At 35.7% G+C, this 18,628-nt stretch overlaps 2 protein-coding genes across 2 annotated transcripts; both read right to left on the reverse strand.

Moving 5' to 3' along the window:
* LOC141652815 (long chain base biosynthesis protein 2a-like) lies at nucleotides 1–6,576 on the reverse strand. The gene is made up of 12 exons (XM_074460421.1): nucleotides 6,156–6,576; nucleotides 6,006–6,071; nucleotides 4,349–4,437; nucleotides 3,973–4,118; nucleotides 3,756–3,880; nucleotides 3,570–3,663; nucleotides 3,267–3,430; nucleotides 2,029–2,190; nucleotides 1,410–1,536; nucleotides 1,136–1,302; nucleotides 903–1,010; nucleotides 1–360 (listed from the first exon to the last, which is right to left on the reverse strand). Exons 1-12 carry the CDS (start codon nucleotides 6,279–6,281, stop codon nucleotides 265–267), a joined length of 1,470 nt encoding a protein of 489 aa, XP_074316522.1. The 5' UTR covers nucleotides 6,282–6,576; the 3' UTR covers nucleotides 1–264.
* A 10,901-nt stretch (nucleotides 6,577–17,477) lies between these two features.
* Nucleotides 17,478–17,945, reverse strand: LOC141651018 (uncharacterized). Its single transcript, XM_074458745.1, has one exon. It carries the CDS (start codon nucleotides 17,943–17,945, stop codon nucleotides 17,478–17,480), a length of 468 nt encoding a protein of 155 aa, XP_074314846.1.
* Between the last annotated feature and the right edge of the window lie 683 nt (nucleotides 17,946–18,628).

Below are 18,628 nucleotides of genomic sequence, written 5' to 3' on the forward strand. Positions count from 1 at the left end.
TCTTGAAAATATTTGAGAGACGGTTTATTTGAACTATGAGAACAAAATTGACAAAATTTCATCCAGGTATTTACAATGATAGGTTCACTATTTACAAAAACTAGGAAAGCTTCCTATGGGAGGGAGCACACCCTCAAACTAGATAAATATCGACGAGGAATCATGAACTAATTCTACCATCTTAAGAACGTCAAGATTGCTCCAAACACCTTGCACATTATCAAACAATCTAACCTCCTCCCTGTTTGATACTGCAACGATGAGCTACTCCAGCTTCAGTGTCCCGACTTCCCAATCCATCTTCTTTGGCTCGGCAGGGAAGTACTTGATCCCAACTAGGTCGCCAACGTTGCTTATAACCTTAGGTAAACACACAAAATCACAGTCAAAAATTGATGTCAAAAATATAATTGGGTTAAAACGCAAAATGCCCTAGATAGCTAGAGCATTAGATTCACTCAGAATGTCTCTTTTACCATAAATGATGGCACAACACCACCAACACTACTCCAATGCCTCGAGACTCTAGAGTTCCGTAAATTGCTAAGTAAGGGAGGATTGGATGTTCACAGCCTTAGCCTTGTGCAAGTGTTAGTAACACAAACAAGTTTTAGGATGACCAAAAAGGAAAACAGCCTCAAGAATTGCATAAACTTGTTGCTACTTCACAAAGAAAAAAATCGCAACCACTTTAGGGAGTCATTTAAAACCAAAGACTAATTAGTCTTTGGCTCCATTGGAGGTGGAAATATAAATTATGATGGTAGTTACTAAGAAAACAGAATAATAGAGCTCTTTAAATCCAAAAAAAACATGAGATGTTACAATACTTGTGTAAAATCGCCAAGTGTATGTAACAAATGCGTGTACTGGCATGATCTACAACTGAAAAGTACACTAACCTCCAAAGCCTTGACCAGATCCTCTTTCGAGTGAGAAGCAGATATACATATACGCGCCCTTGCCAACAATAGGGGTGTAGCTGGAAATCCAACCACCACGACAGCCACCTAAGATTTCAAAGAGGGGAATTTGCATTAGTACAACTAGATTTTGGTTGAAACTAGCGCGCTGGAGCTTTTTACAAAGCATTTTCTAAGATCTAGCAAAAATGGTTCACCGAAAAGACGCTTACATTTTGCTTAAGGCACTCCCTAGAAAAAGCAGGAATTTTGGAAGGGTTGTAGATCATAATGGGCATCACCGGGGAATCATTATCACCAAGTACCTCAAAGCCCATTTTCTGCAGCTCTGATCGAAAGAAGTTGCTGTTTTCACGTATTGTGGCAAGTTTTTGTGCACCTGATACAAAAGATGCTTTAGTCAACATTACACTTTTGTATTAAAATGTTACCTCATTCAATGTAGAGATTTGCAAAAGCCAAAAGCCAAATAGAGGGATCTCAGACCTCTAGAGGAACCATCCTCTCCAAGAAGGACTTTGATTGAAGATATAATTTGTTGCGCAGCTGGTGGCGATATTGATGTTCCATAAAGATGAGCAGGACATGTGTATTTAAGATATTGAATAAGTTCCTGCAAGAGAAAAAATTGAAAATAAATGATGAATTAAAACCCGTAATTTCCACATTTTCAAGTTTCAGAAAACATTAAGACACTTTTGTAAACAGTAATGTAAATGAGATAAGTGAAGATCGAGACTGTTAAATATCCAAAGGGCATGCTAAAACCATTGCGCAAGACAACCACTGATATACTAAGCGTAATGGTGTAATCATACATAAAACTGCCAAAAAGTCCTAGTGACAAACACTCAATAACAAAGTTACCGAGTATAACACTCATAACAGGGCGTCAAGGCATAACTAAGAAACACTGTAACGGGCTATGTTTAACAAGCACCAAGAGCCCTAGAAACAAAAGAATGGCGATGTCTTATCCAAACTAAGCTTGCAAACAGATAATTTATCGCACCTGCAATACTTCTACATAGAATTAATACCGACATGCACGTGTAAGTTGTAACGACCTGTACTCAGAGTACAAATACAAAAAATATAACCAAACCTTTGAGCCAGCAATATAACCACCACAAGATCCAAAAGATTTTGTAAATGTTCCCATCATGATATCCACGTCAGCTGTATCAACTCCTAAGAGTTCACAAACACCTCTGCCAGACTTTCCAACAGCCCCAATGCTGTGCGCTTCATCTAGATAAACATATGCCTACAGAAAGATATAAAAGCTAAGGTAAAAAACAGATCAAACGGCTCAGAGAAAACAGCAGAGGTATTTTAGGATTGCTCATGCAGTAGCATATTCTGGAAGGATCTAGGGGTTACTAGGTTTCTAATAATCCGTTGAGTCACATTTAATATGTCCTAGGAACTAGAAAAACAACTCACAACTTAGCCAGCTGATTCTGCTATCAATATTTTAGGCTCTACAAGGTGACCACAGAACACCAATTCAATTTTCTTAAAGCAAACTGCAAATCTCTTCTAGTCGTGCAATAAACAAATTTAGTTTATAAAACCAGAAGAGATAACCACTTGTTTCCAACAGAGGTAAAAGCAGCCATAAATCATAGGTCCTGTACACCCCTACTAGAGATTAGAGAGCACATATTATCTGTGGCATAAACTGCAGCATCTTTTTGCTAGTGCACGTCCTATGCAGGCACACGTAAGAGGCACTAGAGATCTGCTTAGAATTTAGACGATGTATGTAAAAATACCCCTCACGTGGTGTCAGAGCAGGAAAAAGGGGTTCGAAGAAGTGGGGAAGAGCAGTGGTCGTAGGGGAGGGATACAGTCGGGAGAAGTTGGTTGTCAGTGTGGGGTGCTGTGGTGGCGGAGGAGGTCGATGGGCTGTGGATGAAGGAAAGTGTGGTTTGAGAAACTAGAAATAAAAATGATAGGGTGTAACTTCATGAAGGGGTTTTGGGTGCTGTTATAGAATAATAAATATTTATCCTAGAAATGCTCCAAAACATTGCTTTACAGCACAAAATTTACACATTGCGTAACTGTTTAAAATTGAAACTTATCAAATCTTCCAAAGTTTGTCATATTCTAGTTCCATCTTAAAAATTGCGCAGGCAGTTCATGCTGCTTTAAGAATCGCAAGCCATAGTTGAGACTTGAGAGCACTAACAATCAAGATTAAGGAAGATAAACATTAAACTGATTTCCAGAATTCCAGCAGAAGGCCAAGTACAGAAATTACCGAAACAAGTCAGCATACAGCATTGAATATTTCTCAGGAAGTACAAAAGTTCAAGGAAAGGTGCACCTGTATACCTTGTATTTTTTACATACTGAAACAATCTCCGGAAGCTTACAAAGCTCTCCCTCCATACTGTATATGCCTTCCACAATGACAATGATTTTCTTCCAAGGTCGATGTGTCCTAGGTTGACCCTCAGCAATTTGCTCCCTCAAAACCCTCTCGAGGTCAGAAGGAACTAAACGAAACAAGAAATGGAAAAAGTAAGATTGAGGAGATATACGGATGTATTCCCTTTCCTATCATGATACTAGGTGTAGAGAAAGAGTGACAATTTCAAAAAAGTATGTGCTGATCAGACTACAAGGAAGACTTACTGTTGTGTTGAAAGATGGAAATGTTAGCCCCTGATCCACGAGCACCGTTGACAATAGAACTGTGATTCAGAGAATCGCTAATTATCAGCCCACCCTGTTGATGAATAAAGGGGAAAAAACATATTCATGGTCGATATGTAAATTTGCTCAATAATGCTCATAAAACACAAAATTCATAGAAGGTACCTTTCCAACCAGGACAGGAATAATAGCAGAATTTGTGGCATAGCCCATCCCAAAGACTAAAGCGGACGGTTTCCCAACAAATTTAGCAACACATTCCTCCAGTTCAGAGTGCAGTATAGTAGTACCTGCAGTTAAATAGCCCTTCATATTAGCAAATGAATCCACTAACAAAACGTCCAACAGAAAGCAGTGTAAATCTATAAAACAATTTACGCACCTCCATCGACACGAGGACTGCAGGTACTTGCGGAAAATTGCTTTAGTGATTCAATCGCACGGGGTGTACAGTACTCATCAGCTGCCGCGAATCCAAGGTAATTATATGAACCCAAGTTAAGACAACTCTTGATTTTGTTGGTGCGTCTGTGTGGGGAAAAGTTTTGAGAATTACTCATCAACAATTGCTAAAGTTGAACAATCAATAATACTCCCTCCGTATTAGAGAATTAGCACCATTTGACATTTTTATCCTCCCTACAAATGTCAAATGGAGCGTAATAACTTAGATGAGGGGAGTAAAAGATTACTGCCAGTTAGGCCCAGTTTGTCACAAACAAAGGGCTACACCCATATAGCTCAGGAGAACTACATACTTCAAAGTCTTGTTACGATCATTTGAAAAACGTTCCACCACATCAAACCAAGCATCAGGAGCACTTGCAATTGGCCTTCCAAAGCAATCCTACAGCAAACAGTGGCAAATTGTAACAGAATTAACGTTTGAACTGTAAGGTATACCTACATCCGGGTTTCATACATACTTATTATCTAAATACGGGCTAATACTATGTCAAATGAAAGGGAAAAAAGTATCAACTTAGTTTATGAGTAAAATCTAATGAAGAAATTAACTTATTTAAGTTCTATGCAATAACTAGTTTGGGCGAACGGCTTTGCTCAAGCTATCTATTTACATGTCATAATCTTTTTATGTGTACTTCAAATGTACCCATATTGTTAGGAACAAAAAAAAAACCTATATTTTTCATTAATCATTAACATCTACTTATATTAGATTTCACTGATTCTAACAAAGTAGCAAACTCTAAAGGATCCCGACCCTTGATGGTTGATTGATCCATTGTACTCATGTTTTAATCATCAAACTAAAGTGTTTGTCATAGTTGTTTATTAATTTAGGTTTTACAATAGGCTTCCACAATCTTACTATCATCAATTTATGTTATCACTCTTAATTAGAGACGACTCATGACCTATATCATTCGGTTCATGGAACAGGGGACCGAATATGAAGGGGCCGCAAATATATAAGTTTTCAGAGCTTTAAACTACAATAAACAATCCCGTTTCACTGGTCTAAGAGTGTTGAGATCCTCTAGAGTTGAATAAGAACTATACATGGTTGAGTTTACTCAAAATGGTATGCAAATTATTTACTCTATTTTTATGTGTATTTGTAAACGCTACTATATATACAAAATGATCTAATTTTAGTAAACTCCACCAACTCTAACACAAATAAACATTAGGGGATCTTAACCCAATCTAAGAGTAAGTGCACACAGAGAGATTTGAAATTGCAACGAGTTCGATCCCTTGTGATTCCATTTCGGCATATTGCTCCGTTTTTCCAACTACATCATGGGACCCAACTGACTTAAATTCTGTTCTTGCTATAATGCATGACAACAATTAAATCTTCTTCTACCCCAAAACAACTCATTCAAATTTCCTTCATTCAATTTATTGAACAATTCCTTTTGTAACCAAATTTCCTAAAAATATAAATGCAAATACTCTCTAGTAAATTTTGTCGTCATAAACTTTCTAAATTTGAATTAAGTTCCATAGATCATACATGAAGTTTATTCTATATTTGCTATGATACGCCCTATGAAATTTCAAAGACAAGGTGGAGAACACGCTCTCAAATTCATTAGACGGCCCTAACCTTAATCAAAGCGTCTTGCTTGTGACGGGCTAATCCCGTCACAAGCTTGTGACATCTCACAAAAAGGGAGAGGGGACAAGGTGGGGCACCCCCATGTGCTTCCCCACTCACCTCTCATGGGTATTTTGTGAGAGTAAATGATATCCGTCACAAGCTTGTGAACCTTAATAGCCTAACAACTTGTACGAGTATAATATAGTCCGTCTAATTCAGTATTATACCACACACATACTGTACGTATCGTATCGCCTGAGATGTAAAGCCGATACTAAAAAACCCAAAAAAAAAAAAAAAAAAAAAAAAAAAAAAAAAAAACCAATGAAAGTGAATAGAAATACCTGAATACGAAGATAGAGGCGTCGAGTATAGAAATCCTCGGAATCCAAGCATATAGGCGCGTAACCCTATATCATCATTAATATGGTTAGGTTTATATTCACGTATTTTAATTAAAGGTAAACAAATAACGGAAAAAGAAAGTAGGAAACCTGGAGATCCTTAGAATGGTTCCAATTGATGAGCTTACGGAAGAAATCACGGATTTGACCAAAAATGAATAATAAACTGTAACTTAAATAGGTTGATAATGCTGTCAAATATGGAATTGTAATCATTTTTAATTATTTAACCCTAACTACTTTCTATTTTTAATTGAATTGAATTGAATTAATAAATAATTGAGAAGATCTGGGAGTGAGAATTGAGATCTGAGAAACTGGGATTATTCCAGGAATTAATATTGATGAATTGATGATGATGATGATGAAGGTGAGCGGTAGAGGGAATAGTGGAAGAAGGGGAGGAAGAAGAAAGAACAGTGAATGAATGAATGGATGAATGGTCAAGTTTGCTGGCGGATCAATTGCTTGACCAGAAAATTATAGTGGACCTATATCCTATCCGCATTATTGAATTTTCAATGTTTCTTTTCACAAACCCGGGTCAATTACGGACGTATTCGCATTAGCCTTAAAACGGGTTAAATATTATATAAAATAGAGTAAATTAACAATTAATCCCTTATATAAACCACTTTTCTAAAATAACTCCCTTAGAGCATCCACAACCATAAATTTTAAGATTAATCTTAAGTGGGTGCCCACCCATAAACCTTCCTTCTTTGTCTTTAAGATTAATTAACAAAACACACATCCACAATAACAAATAATTTTAAGCGGGTCCCTACCCCCTCTTTATTTATTAAATTGAAATATTGCTTAAAAATTAAACATATAGATAAACTTACATACTACAGCATTAAAAACTAACAGTAAACAAACATATTACTCCTCATTTGGACGATTTTGATAGAGATGCCAATTATGTTCTATCAAGTCTATTGTAAGACACTGATTGGATACTCTATTTTCCAAACGATCTTGATTAGCGATATATAATTCAATTGGGACAATATGTCCTGTTAAGTGCGTTGGAGCTCGGACACTAGTTTCGCCTTCTTCAATTTCGTTAACATTGTCTTGGTTCGGATCTTCATAATTTTTAACGAATCTCGTTCGTCCTCGACAATCATATTATGCAAGATGATACAAGTCTTCATTATTTTCTCTAGCATACGCAAATTCCATGTTAGAGCCGGTTTACGAAGGATCGCAAATCTAGCTTGCAATACCCCAAAGGCACGTTCTACGTCCTTTCTCGTGGACTCTTGTTTTGCTGCAAACACCCTTTCCTTTGGTGTTTGTGGATGAGGGAAAGATTTGATAAATGTGGACCAGCTCGGATAGATACCGTCAGTTAGATAATAAGCGGTCTCATAGAGATGACCGTTAACCGAGTACTTAACACGGGGAGCTCGTCCATTTAATACATCGTCAAATATAGGAGATCGATGGAGAACAGTTAAATCGTTACACGAACCTGGTAGGCCAAAGAATGAGTGCCATATCCATAGATCCTTTGACGCAACCGCTTCCAAAACGACCGTAGCTTTTCCACTTCTTCCTTGATATTGACCCCTCCAAGCTGCTGGACAATTTTTCCATTCCCAATGCATACAATCGATAGAACCAATCATTCCTGGAAACCCTCTTTCTTCATTGATTTGTAAAATCCTTTGTAAATCTTCAACAGTTGGGCTCCTCAAATATTCAGTACCAAACTGGTCTATGACTGCATTGGTGAATTTTCTAATTGACTTTCTTGCTGTTGACTCACTGACTCTCAAGTATTCGTCAACTCTATCATACGCCTCTCCGTATGCCAAGTAACGAATCGCGGCTGTACATTTAAGTAAACCCGAGATACCATTCCTTCCTGTTGCATCTTTATCTGGGATAAAATATTTATCATGTGCCTTTGCACCATCTACCAATCGGAGAAAAAGTTGTTTCCGCATGCGAAATCTTCGGCGAAATAAATTATCATGGTAAGTTGATTGTGGAGAAAAATAATCATTGTAAAGTTGATCGTCACCCTTCTCTCGGTTTCTTTCAATATACCTTCTCTTATACCCACACCTTCTTTTAGCTTTTCGTTTATTTTTCAAACGATTACACATTTGCTTTAGTCCAAGCCATGTTAGTTTTGAGGTGGAATCAGAGGAAGATGAGGAGGAGAAATTTGAAGAGGATGATGAGGAGGATGAAGACATGATTTTAGTTTTGATACTATTTGATGAAGATCAGAAAATTTTAAGAGCTAGAAAATATAACATTTGGAGATTATTCAAATTACAAAACTATAGTTGTTAAGTGAAACTGATAAGAATGTGAAGAGGAAGTTGCTTCGTTCTCATTACATAATATCGTTTATATAATACAAGAGAGTCCTATAATATCGTTGACCAAATCAGGGATATTCGTAACAATATTAAACATATTACGACATTATTCACTAAGATACGATATTATCTCTAATAGAAACAATAACTTAAATATATGTGAAATTCAAAAACTAACACTTCAAATATATGGATATAGCCGTTATGTGAAATTCTAAAATTAACAATTAAAATTCATAGAATAAAATAACACTAAAAACATCAAAAATTGAAAATACTTTAACTAACACACTTTAGAATAGTGCTGCAATATAAAACTTGCATTATTATACTCTAGATTCTATAGTAATTGGCTTATTGCAAAGACTTTTTGCTTGTGTACTATAATAAGACGATCACTACTATGAACTACATTACATTAATCAAAACTCAGAAGTTATATCATTCCACAATTTATTCATCAAAGCCTCTTCATCGGGTGTTAAGCTCGGTCTCGCCTTCAAAGTTTCATACATATTGTGTTTCCTTGACCATATATGATTACTTTCTTCCAAATCCATCTTCTTCATGTCTCTCTCTATTTTTGCTTTATCTCGCTCTATCTTCATTCTATCGTTCTCTAACTTAGTTTTCAACATACTATCTCGCTTCTCGTCACGTTCTAACTTCTTCATTTGTATAGTATAATTATTCGCAAGACTTTCGGCTATGGTAGAAAGTTCGGATCGTCTTGAGTCGAGACTTACCTTTATTCTTTTAGTGCTTTCATACCCATAGGGCGTACTACACCACCATCCTCTACTTCATCAGTTCTACTTCTCTTAGCATTGATGTCGGATGGATTTGATGGTGGTGTCACTGAGTCCACTTCTTGACCCTTACCCAAAATCGTTTCGAATTTCGGGTATTCTTTGAGCATACACCATTGAGTATGAAATTTGAAGGTACCACCATGTATATTACGAGCATTTCGCATGACATCGTCATTAGACTGACCACTCGTTTTTTGCTTAGTAGCCTTTTCAAAGAAACCGACCCATTTCATAACACCAGCCGAGACCCTTCGAAACCGACCCGTCAACATTGATACACTTCGCTCATTTATTTGAGACGGATTTGCAGCACGTGAAATATCAAATCTTTGTTTAACTCTTGACCAAAACTTACTTTTATTTTGGTAGGTTCCGACGCTAGAATCGGTGGAAATTTTCATATATGCCGATATAAGTGCCTCGTCTTCTTGGTACGACCAAGTGGTTTTATTATTTGTCGGGTTTGGTGTTTGATTTTCGTTTTCGCCTCCATCTTCCCCTATATCAACCGTTGATACGTTTTCGTAATTTGGAGAAATTTGATCACAAAAATGTGGGTTATCTTCTTGAGAAAATAATGTCGTCGGTGTATTTTGTTGAGATGGAATGGAAAATGGTGAACTTTGTGTATTATGATAATTGTGTTGGGTAATTTGTGAATTTTGAGCTTGATATTGTAATTGTTGTTGTTGCTGCATTTGATACTTGCAAAATTCTTCATACAATACAGCGTCAAACATAGGAGGAGTTTCAAAATTTTGTTTAGGACGGAGACTTTCAATATTGTTCGGAGGAGCATTTCCGTAAAAGCTACGATGATTATTATTATTATTATTATTCATATGAAATGGAAAAGTATATGTATGAAGATTGTGAACTGGTAAAAAAATGAGTGTTAAATAGAGGAGATGGGAGAGGTGTGAATACAGAATAAAGGTATGTAAAAATATTACCGTTGCTCAAACGGTAACTCTCAAGATAATTATCTTTCTTTTAATATGCTTGCCAACTGTCCCAATTTTAGTGGCTCTTCCATAACAAACGCATCAAGCGTATATGCGCATATTTCTTGTTCATTCATTATAAGATTTTTTTAATCATGATTGTACTGACACACTTTTTTTTAGCATAATAAGATTTTATTCTTAAGCATGGTTGTGTATGCTCTTATGAAAACTTTTTAATAATTTACCTCCATAAAATGTTCTCAGTTCAAAAGTTGCACCCATTTCGTCTTTCCGGTGACATATTCCGTCAGTTTTCAAATTTTCAGGTTAGAAACACAATTTAATGACGAAAATGCCCTTATGTTGTTGTTACATACTTCAAGGTTTTAACTCTCTTTCCTCTCCAGTATACATCCACCGGCACCCACCACAGCCCACCACCACCCACCACAACCAACACCGACTACCACCACAGCGCACATTTGAGTAGCCACCCGCAAAACCGACACACTCACCCACGACGTCCTGCATACCGACCCCAAGACTCCCACTACTACAACGCCCAAATCTACAAAAAAATACATTCAATCTTGCACGCCTGCCTCCTTCCTCATACAGACTCTAACAGTTGCCCCATAATCTTTGCTTTTTACTCACTCGAGTTATGAATTGTGATAATGGGTAGGATTATGGGAAAAATAGGGAAAATCACACCCAATGATTTCTTTGCTTTTTGACCAAAAACAATTGGGAAATGAAAAATTGGGGTTAATTTCTGGGTTAAGAAGACCCCAATTCTTTCAATTTCAATACTTTTTCTGTCGGGTTCGGGCGGATACTTGATCTCGTTTGAACGATATAGATGTGATTTGGGCTTATATATATTTCTTCTCTCATGTTCATAGTAAATAAATGAAGAAGAAATGAAGGTGGAGGGTTTGGGTTTTGTTATCTTTGTCTTTGTTTACAGGAAGTACGGGGGAGAAGAAGAGATTGGACAGTAAAATAAAATAACCGAAGAAATGAGAAATTGGGAAATGAAAAAATTGATCAAACCCAGTAAATTATTTCACACAATTTTTCTGGGTTAAGATTGAATGATGTCGAGTGGCAGAGTAGATGGTGATGGTACTTGATAATGTTGAGTGGCAGAAGAAGAATGTTGGACATGCATGTGAGCGAAATTAGGTGACGGGAATGGTGGTCCGATGTCGAGGGTGGTGTTGCAGGGGAAAGTAGATGGTTGTGATCTTGGTGTGCCGAGGTAGGTGATGTTGAGATGAGGAGGAAGTAAGTGACGGAAATGGTGGTCCAATGAGGGAGAGGGATGGTTGAATTGAACGAGAGGATGACAAAACAAAGGATCAAAGAAAGAAAGAAAAAAGAATACATCAGGGGCAAAACGGTCATAAAAAAAGTTTTTTCACCGGAAAGATGAAATGGGTGCAACTTTTAAACTGAGAACATTTTATGGGAGTAAATTATTAAAAAGTTTTCATAAGGGAGTTATTTTAGAAAAGTGATATATAAAAGGGATTAATTGTTAATTTACTCTATAAAATAACAATGTTATCCTATGCCAGACATAGGATAAGAAAGCCAAAAGGAAAAGAATTAATGATGTTTTTATGGAAAATTGCAATATCCTATAACTTTACAAGAAAAACATCATTAATTCTTTCCTTTTTGGGTTTCTTATCCTATGCCTAGTGGGCATAGGATAGAAAAACCCTTCTCCCCCCCCCCCCCCCCCACCGGACCGACCCGCCACTCGGGTCAATTTTACTCGGGCCCCCTTTTACTCGCCCCACCCCCTATCTTAGGTCGATTCCGGATCCCCCAAACCAAACCCTGCCCTCCCACTCAGTTGACCAACGCTATATTATACTGACATTGCATCTTATTTGACACCAAAAACAAAACAAATTTTGGACAAGTAATAATGTCTATATGATCTCTCTTTTTAAGGTCAATCCTAATATATGATGTTTATTAAGTGACGTCGTGCTACCTCTATAGCTCACTTCAGTCTGCCGATTTGGTCATGAATGTGATATGCACCCGAATTAACCTGATCTTTTCAATCCGACCCGAATGTTTATTATTGCATATTTGCATAGTATATTATCCTCAAATAACTTGATAACAACCAGCCCAAAAATGATCCATCCACGAAATGATCGTCTAAGACTCAAGGAACCTGAATTGACCTGACTTGATTAGCTCGATCTTTTGCCACGTCTAATAATGAAAGGGGTTGATTGGTAGGTGAGTCTCTAGATGGATGAGTCGGAGCTTTATGCTTCTAACACGTACGCTCCAAACTTTGTGGACTATATTTATATATGGGTTTTTCTAACCTATGCCCACCAGGCATAGGATAAGAAATCAAAAAAGAAAAGAATTGAATGCATTTCTTGTAAAAGAGAAGTAAAAGTGGTGAGATATTGCAATTTTCCATAAAAATAGCATTTAATTCTTTCCTTTTTTGATTTCTTATCCTATGCCTAGTGGGCATAGGTTAGAAAAACCGTTTATATATAAATAATTTATTTTAGGCTCATATTTATTACATAACAAATCTCAAGTCAACAAATATTAGGATACGCAACACTTTTCATTTAAGTCTCCTTAACATGTGCACTTAGAGGCTAAAGCACATATTTGAAAAACCGATATTGTATTTGATAGATGAATCATCTCAACCAAAACCTTAAGGTAATGGTTGAGACTAGGGATGGCAGTGAGTCGGGGACCCGACCCGGACCCTGAGGGTCGGACCCTAATGGGTCGGGTATGGGTCTCATTTTTTTCAGACCCAATGGGTATGGGTCGGGTATGGGTCTTAAGAAAATATTTCGAGTCCGGGTCCGGGTCTAAGTTATGAGATCCATACCCGATCCTTAGACCCTTTATTATAAAAAAAAAATCAAAATCACAACTTTTCTGAATTCATACTGGCAGACTGTAGAAACCCAACTAAAGTCTCTTTCTCTTCCCTCATCCCATAAAGTGATAAAACCCAACCAAACTCTTCCGACAATACCACCACTCCACCACTGACACAAGAAAACCACCAGCACAGCACATATACGCGACTGGCAATCACCTCTCTAATAGGCGGCGACCGACAACCACCATTAACGACAGATTAATAAACTCATAATGTTAAAGTAGTATAAATTTTTTTTTTTAATATTATAGACCCCATACCGTTGTTAATCTTATTCTTAAAGTCATTTTGAAACTCGGACCCATGGTAGACCAGCACCTCCCTTTACCCATAGGGTCGGGTATGGGTCCTCAAACTTTAGACCCTTGCGGGTGGGGTGCACGGGTCCAAAGGAAAAATCTCGGGTCCAGGTCCGGATCTAGGCGGACCCTACCCAGATCCTACTCATTGCCATCCCTAGTTGAGACCCAACTTATACATTTATATCATATTAGTATTTATAGTGTACTTACAATATCAACAAAATATACCCATGAACCAAAGTTGGCTGGTGCGAGTGGTAAGGGCTCTCATCTCTTAAACAAGTGGTCAGGGGTTCGATTCCTGACTCTTGCGAATGAAAAAGCCAAACTTGGGAGGGATCAACCCATTAAATTGCTTTCCGATCTCAGAAGGAGAGATTTTCAAATTTGTCGGTACGGGATCTCATGGTCAACAAAAAAAAAAAAAAATATATATATATATATATATATATATATATATATATATATATATATATATATATATATATATATAGAGGCGGGATCTCGTGAGTTTGGTTCTTACGGTGAGTTGTGAGTTTGGAAAATCTATACCATAGGATTAATATAACATGTACGGTTCAGATCTATTAACACAATCCCCTTCCCCCTTCTAATTAAACACAGTAAAATCAAAACAATTTTGGATCCCTTCAAACACAGTAAACCCAAAAAAATCAAAACAATCTTGGATCGATCAAGATTCGATTCGTTTTTTAATCGATACAACAATAAACACAAAAAAACCAAAACAATCTTTCTGGCCTGAGATGTCCTACAACAATGAACCGGTTTCAAGCTTCAAATCAAAGGAGGTATTGGCCTCCTTTTCCACCGACGTCGCATCGGCAGCCATGGCCGCAGCACCGGCGCTATTACTCCATCAGTTTTTTTTAGAGAGAAAAGATTCGAAGTTGTTAAGGACCTGTTATTGCATGGAACTTAAATGTTCGGAAGGAGTCTTACATCACTGTTTCTGTGCCTTCTGTTGATACGGTAAAACGAGATTTAGTTGTTTATTGAGTGAACATCAATTTTAATTGAACGGCTCTTAAGGTTGCAGTAGCTCAAATGACGCTGCTATTAATGGCATAGTTTCTTGTTTGGGGGAGGGTGTGCACTACAAATTCTGCGTTTTGTAGCTTTACAAGCACCTTGTCACAATATTACCTCTTACCAAGATTATAATTCTGTGTCTCATGACTCTCCGTCACAAGTTAAGTCGGTCTAAACCAAGCGTCCTCATTTTGATGAAAAGTCTTTGAAGACAGGCTGCTTTGTCACCGACTTTTCGATGTATGTATCTCAGCTTGCTTGACTAACCCATTTGTTTCTCAAGATTCGGGTCGGGTATCGTTCTACTTGTTTTCGTCGTCATATTTATCTTATACTTTGAAATTAAAATCTAAATATCTATGGAAAATAAATGAATAGTAGATTGTTAAAAATGAGATTATATTGACAGAGATGTGTGCTCTTTTTTCATAGTATTGGTTTTGTGTTGTATATGATTCTTTTTCACTAACGGTGTTGTTGTGGATGTAAATCTGAAGATTTGAACGCTTTATCATTAGCTCCCGCTTTTCTGGTCTTTTAAAGGCTCTTTGAGTCTTTGGAGCTTCTTTATTTAAATTACTTTTATACCCCTCACTAAGTAGAAAATTATCTTGTACTCCAATAACACGCGAATAACACTACAATAACACCCTACAACATCACAATAGCACCAGAATAACAGCACAATAACATGCGGTAAAAATAAGAGTAAAAAAATAAAGGTAGTAAAAAAATCAAAGTAGTAAAAAATCAAAGTGATACCGGAATAACATCACAATAACAGCAGAATAACAGTAGAATAACAGCACAATAACACGTGGTAAAAAAAAAGAAAAAAAATCAAAGTCGTAAAAAAATTCACGAAGAATGAGAATAACATCACAATAACAATGAAATAACAATAACAAGACAATAACATATGGTAAAAAAAGGAAAAAAATCAAAATCGTAAAAAAATCAAAGTAATGTGAATAACATCACAATAACAGCGGAATAACAATAACAAAGACAATAACATATGGTAAAAAAAAAGAAAAAATCAAAGTCGTAAAAAAAATCCAGGTAAAAAAAAAAAGCACAATAATAGCATAATAACACGAGGTAAAAAAAATAAGAGTAAAAAAAATTTCATGTAAAAAAAATCCGGTACAAAAAGAAAAAGAAAAAAAGGTAACATAATGAGTAAATTAAAGAAAAACATAAGAGAAAACAAAAATCAAAGTGGTAAAAAAAAAAGCATAATAACATGAGGTAAAAAAAAGAGAAAAAAAAATTAAAGTAAAAAAAAAAAAGTAACATTAGAAAAAAGAGAAAATAAGTAAATGATAATGGTTTTATATGACATGTAAGATTTGATCTTGGCCACTCATCTCTAATATAATCTAGTGCCATTTGAGATTCTCCCAACTCACAACTCACCATAACCAAAATCACCAAATCCAATCTCTCTCTCTCTCTCTCTCTCTCTCTCTCTCTCTCTCTATATATATATATATATATATATATATATATATATATATATATATAGAAAATTGTTGATTACAGCCTTTTATAAACCTCATTTTGAAAATTACTGTTTTATATAATTTTTTTTTGAAAATTACATCCAAAATATTACTTTTCTTCTAAAATTGCACCAACTTGAGTTTTAGGTGAATTTTTATGATGTTTTTATGATGTTTGGGGTGATTAATTGGTTTGTGTTAAGGAGAGGTAAGAAATTTGGGTAAGTAGACTCTCAAATAATAAAAGTACATCATAAAAAACATCATCAAAAATCACCAAAAACCTCAAGTTGGTGCAATTTTAGAAGAAAAGTAATATTTTGGATGTAATTTTCAAAAAAATTATATAAGGCTGTAATTTTCAAAATGAGGTTTATAAAAGTACATGAATCAACAATTTTCTCATATATATATATATATATATATATATATATATATATATATATAAAGTAAAGTTATTTCAAGTCCTTACATCTATCGGAAAGTCCTAAAGTCTTCATATGGGCGCTTTGGATGAAGGAGATGGAGGGAGGAGATTACATCTCAACGGAAATTTAGAAACGCATCTAATCTAATTAGCTCCTCATTCGATTAAGTTTACTCCCTAATTCATTCATCCCTCATTATTACAAACTCATTCCCTCTCTCTAAATCTCACAATCTCTCCTTTTTCTCTCATCTAACAAAACCAAACAATTACTCAAAAAAAACCCAAAATAATTTCTTAAAAAAAAAACCCCAAAATAACAATCAAAAACAAAACAAAAAAAAACCACCACTCCACAACCACCCGACCCCCACCACTCCACAGCCCCACCACAACCACCCAGCCTCCCACCACTGCCACCTCGCCATTCGAATACCGCCACCAACACCGTCATTCGAACACAACCACCATCCTCTGCAACACCGCACCTCCTCCTGCGGCCGAATTCCTCCCGCCTCCTCTCCTCATTTCAATTTTTTTTTTCGTTTTTCTTTTCAGATCTGGCCAAAATTTTGTATTTACAAATTTTGGTGTTTATTATTTACAAATTTTGGTGTGTATTTACAAATTTCTTTTCACACCACCTTCACGTATTTTTTTTGGTGTGTGTTTACAAATTTTGGGGTCTTCTTGTTGGTAATGGGGCTGCCTTCCCCATTGGTAATGGGATCTTTTGTTTTCTTGTTTTTTCTTGTTTTTTCTTGTTTCTTGTTTTTTCTTTTCCCTTCCTGAGTTCTACGTCTTTTTTGTTTTTTTTTTCTTTTTTTTGTTCTCAGTTCTACAAATTTTGGGGTCTTTTGTTTTCTTGGTTTTTCTTGTTTTTTCTTTTTTCTTTTCCCTTCCTGTCTTTCTCAGTTCTACGTCTTTTTTGTTTTGTTTTTTTCTTTTTTTTCTTTTTTTTTTCTTTTCAAATTTGGGTGTTTGTATTTTGGGTGTGTTTGTTTTTCAGATCTAGTTATTTTTTTTTTTTTTTTTTTTTTTTTTTTTTTTTTGAGGAAAAAAGCCAAAGGCCTATTTCATTAACGATAAATCAAAGAGAACAGCTGAGTTCGCAGTCGGCGGTAGATTATCTGACCATTCCACACGACCAAACTCATTAGCCAAAGTATGAGCTAGCGCATGAGCAACCGTATTGTTTTTCCTACTGGTATACGACCAAACTACTAAAGAAAACAACGAACATAAATTTAAGATATCGTCTAACACTAAATGAAATAAGCTTCTGCCATGCTTGTGATTCCGAAGCGCGTCGATGACTTGCAAACAATCACTTTCGACCACCAACTTATCTTGTCCCTTCCTTCTCGCCTCCTTTAGCCCTTCAAGAATTGCCACCGCTTCCGCCATATGAGGTTCCAACATTTGAGCCTGCAAAATAGATAAACCCCATTCGACTCTTCCTCCATTGCTGCGACACACCATGCCCAAGCCAACCCCTACTCCAGTTAAGATCCCCGCGTCTACATTGAGCTTGACCATCTTTTTTTTTTAATTCTTCTTGTTATATATTTTTCAGATGGGTAATTTTTTTTGCTAGATTTCATTGTTATTATTTCGGTTTTTTTCATTGTTATTATTAAAACCGTTTAGATCTTGTTTATTTCATTGTTATTATTAAAACCTCGTCCACCATTGAAATCTTGTTTATTTCGGGTTTTTTCTTTTTGATTTTTTAGTATAAATTCCGTTTTGTGAACGGTTGTATTTAAGATTTTGGTTGGTTTTTTCATTTATTTTCATCTACTTTTTATTTCGTTTTTTTTATTATTTTAGATCTAGTATTCTTGGTTTTCATTTTGGTTTTTTATTATTTTAATGTTGTGGGTGTTATACTATTATTTTATGTTACAATTACACTTTTTTTGGTTAAAATTACACCTTTTTGGTTAAAATTACCCATATTTCTGTTATAATTACACTTTTTCCTGTTAAAATTACACTTTTTCCTGTTAAAATTACACTTTTTCTTGTTGGAATTAAATTTTTTCTTGTCACAATTACACTTTTTCTTCTTACAATTACACTTTTTTTTTGTAACAATTATACTTTTTATGTTAAAATTACACTCAATTCTGTTACAATTACACTTTTTCCTCTTAAAATTACACTTTTTCTTATTGGAATTACACTTTTTCTTGTTACAATTACACTTTTTCTTCTTA

This window comes from Silene latifolia, chromosome 4 (assembly GCF_048544455.1).
Source record: "Silene latifolia isolate original U9 population chromosome 4, ASM4854445v1, whole genome shotgun sequence".
In the NCBI taxonomy this organism is placed as follows: Eukaryota; Viridiplantae; Streptophyta; class Magnoliopsida; order Caryophyllales; family Caryophyllaceae; genus Silene; species Silene latifolia.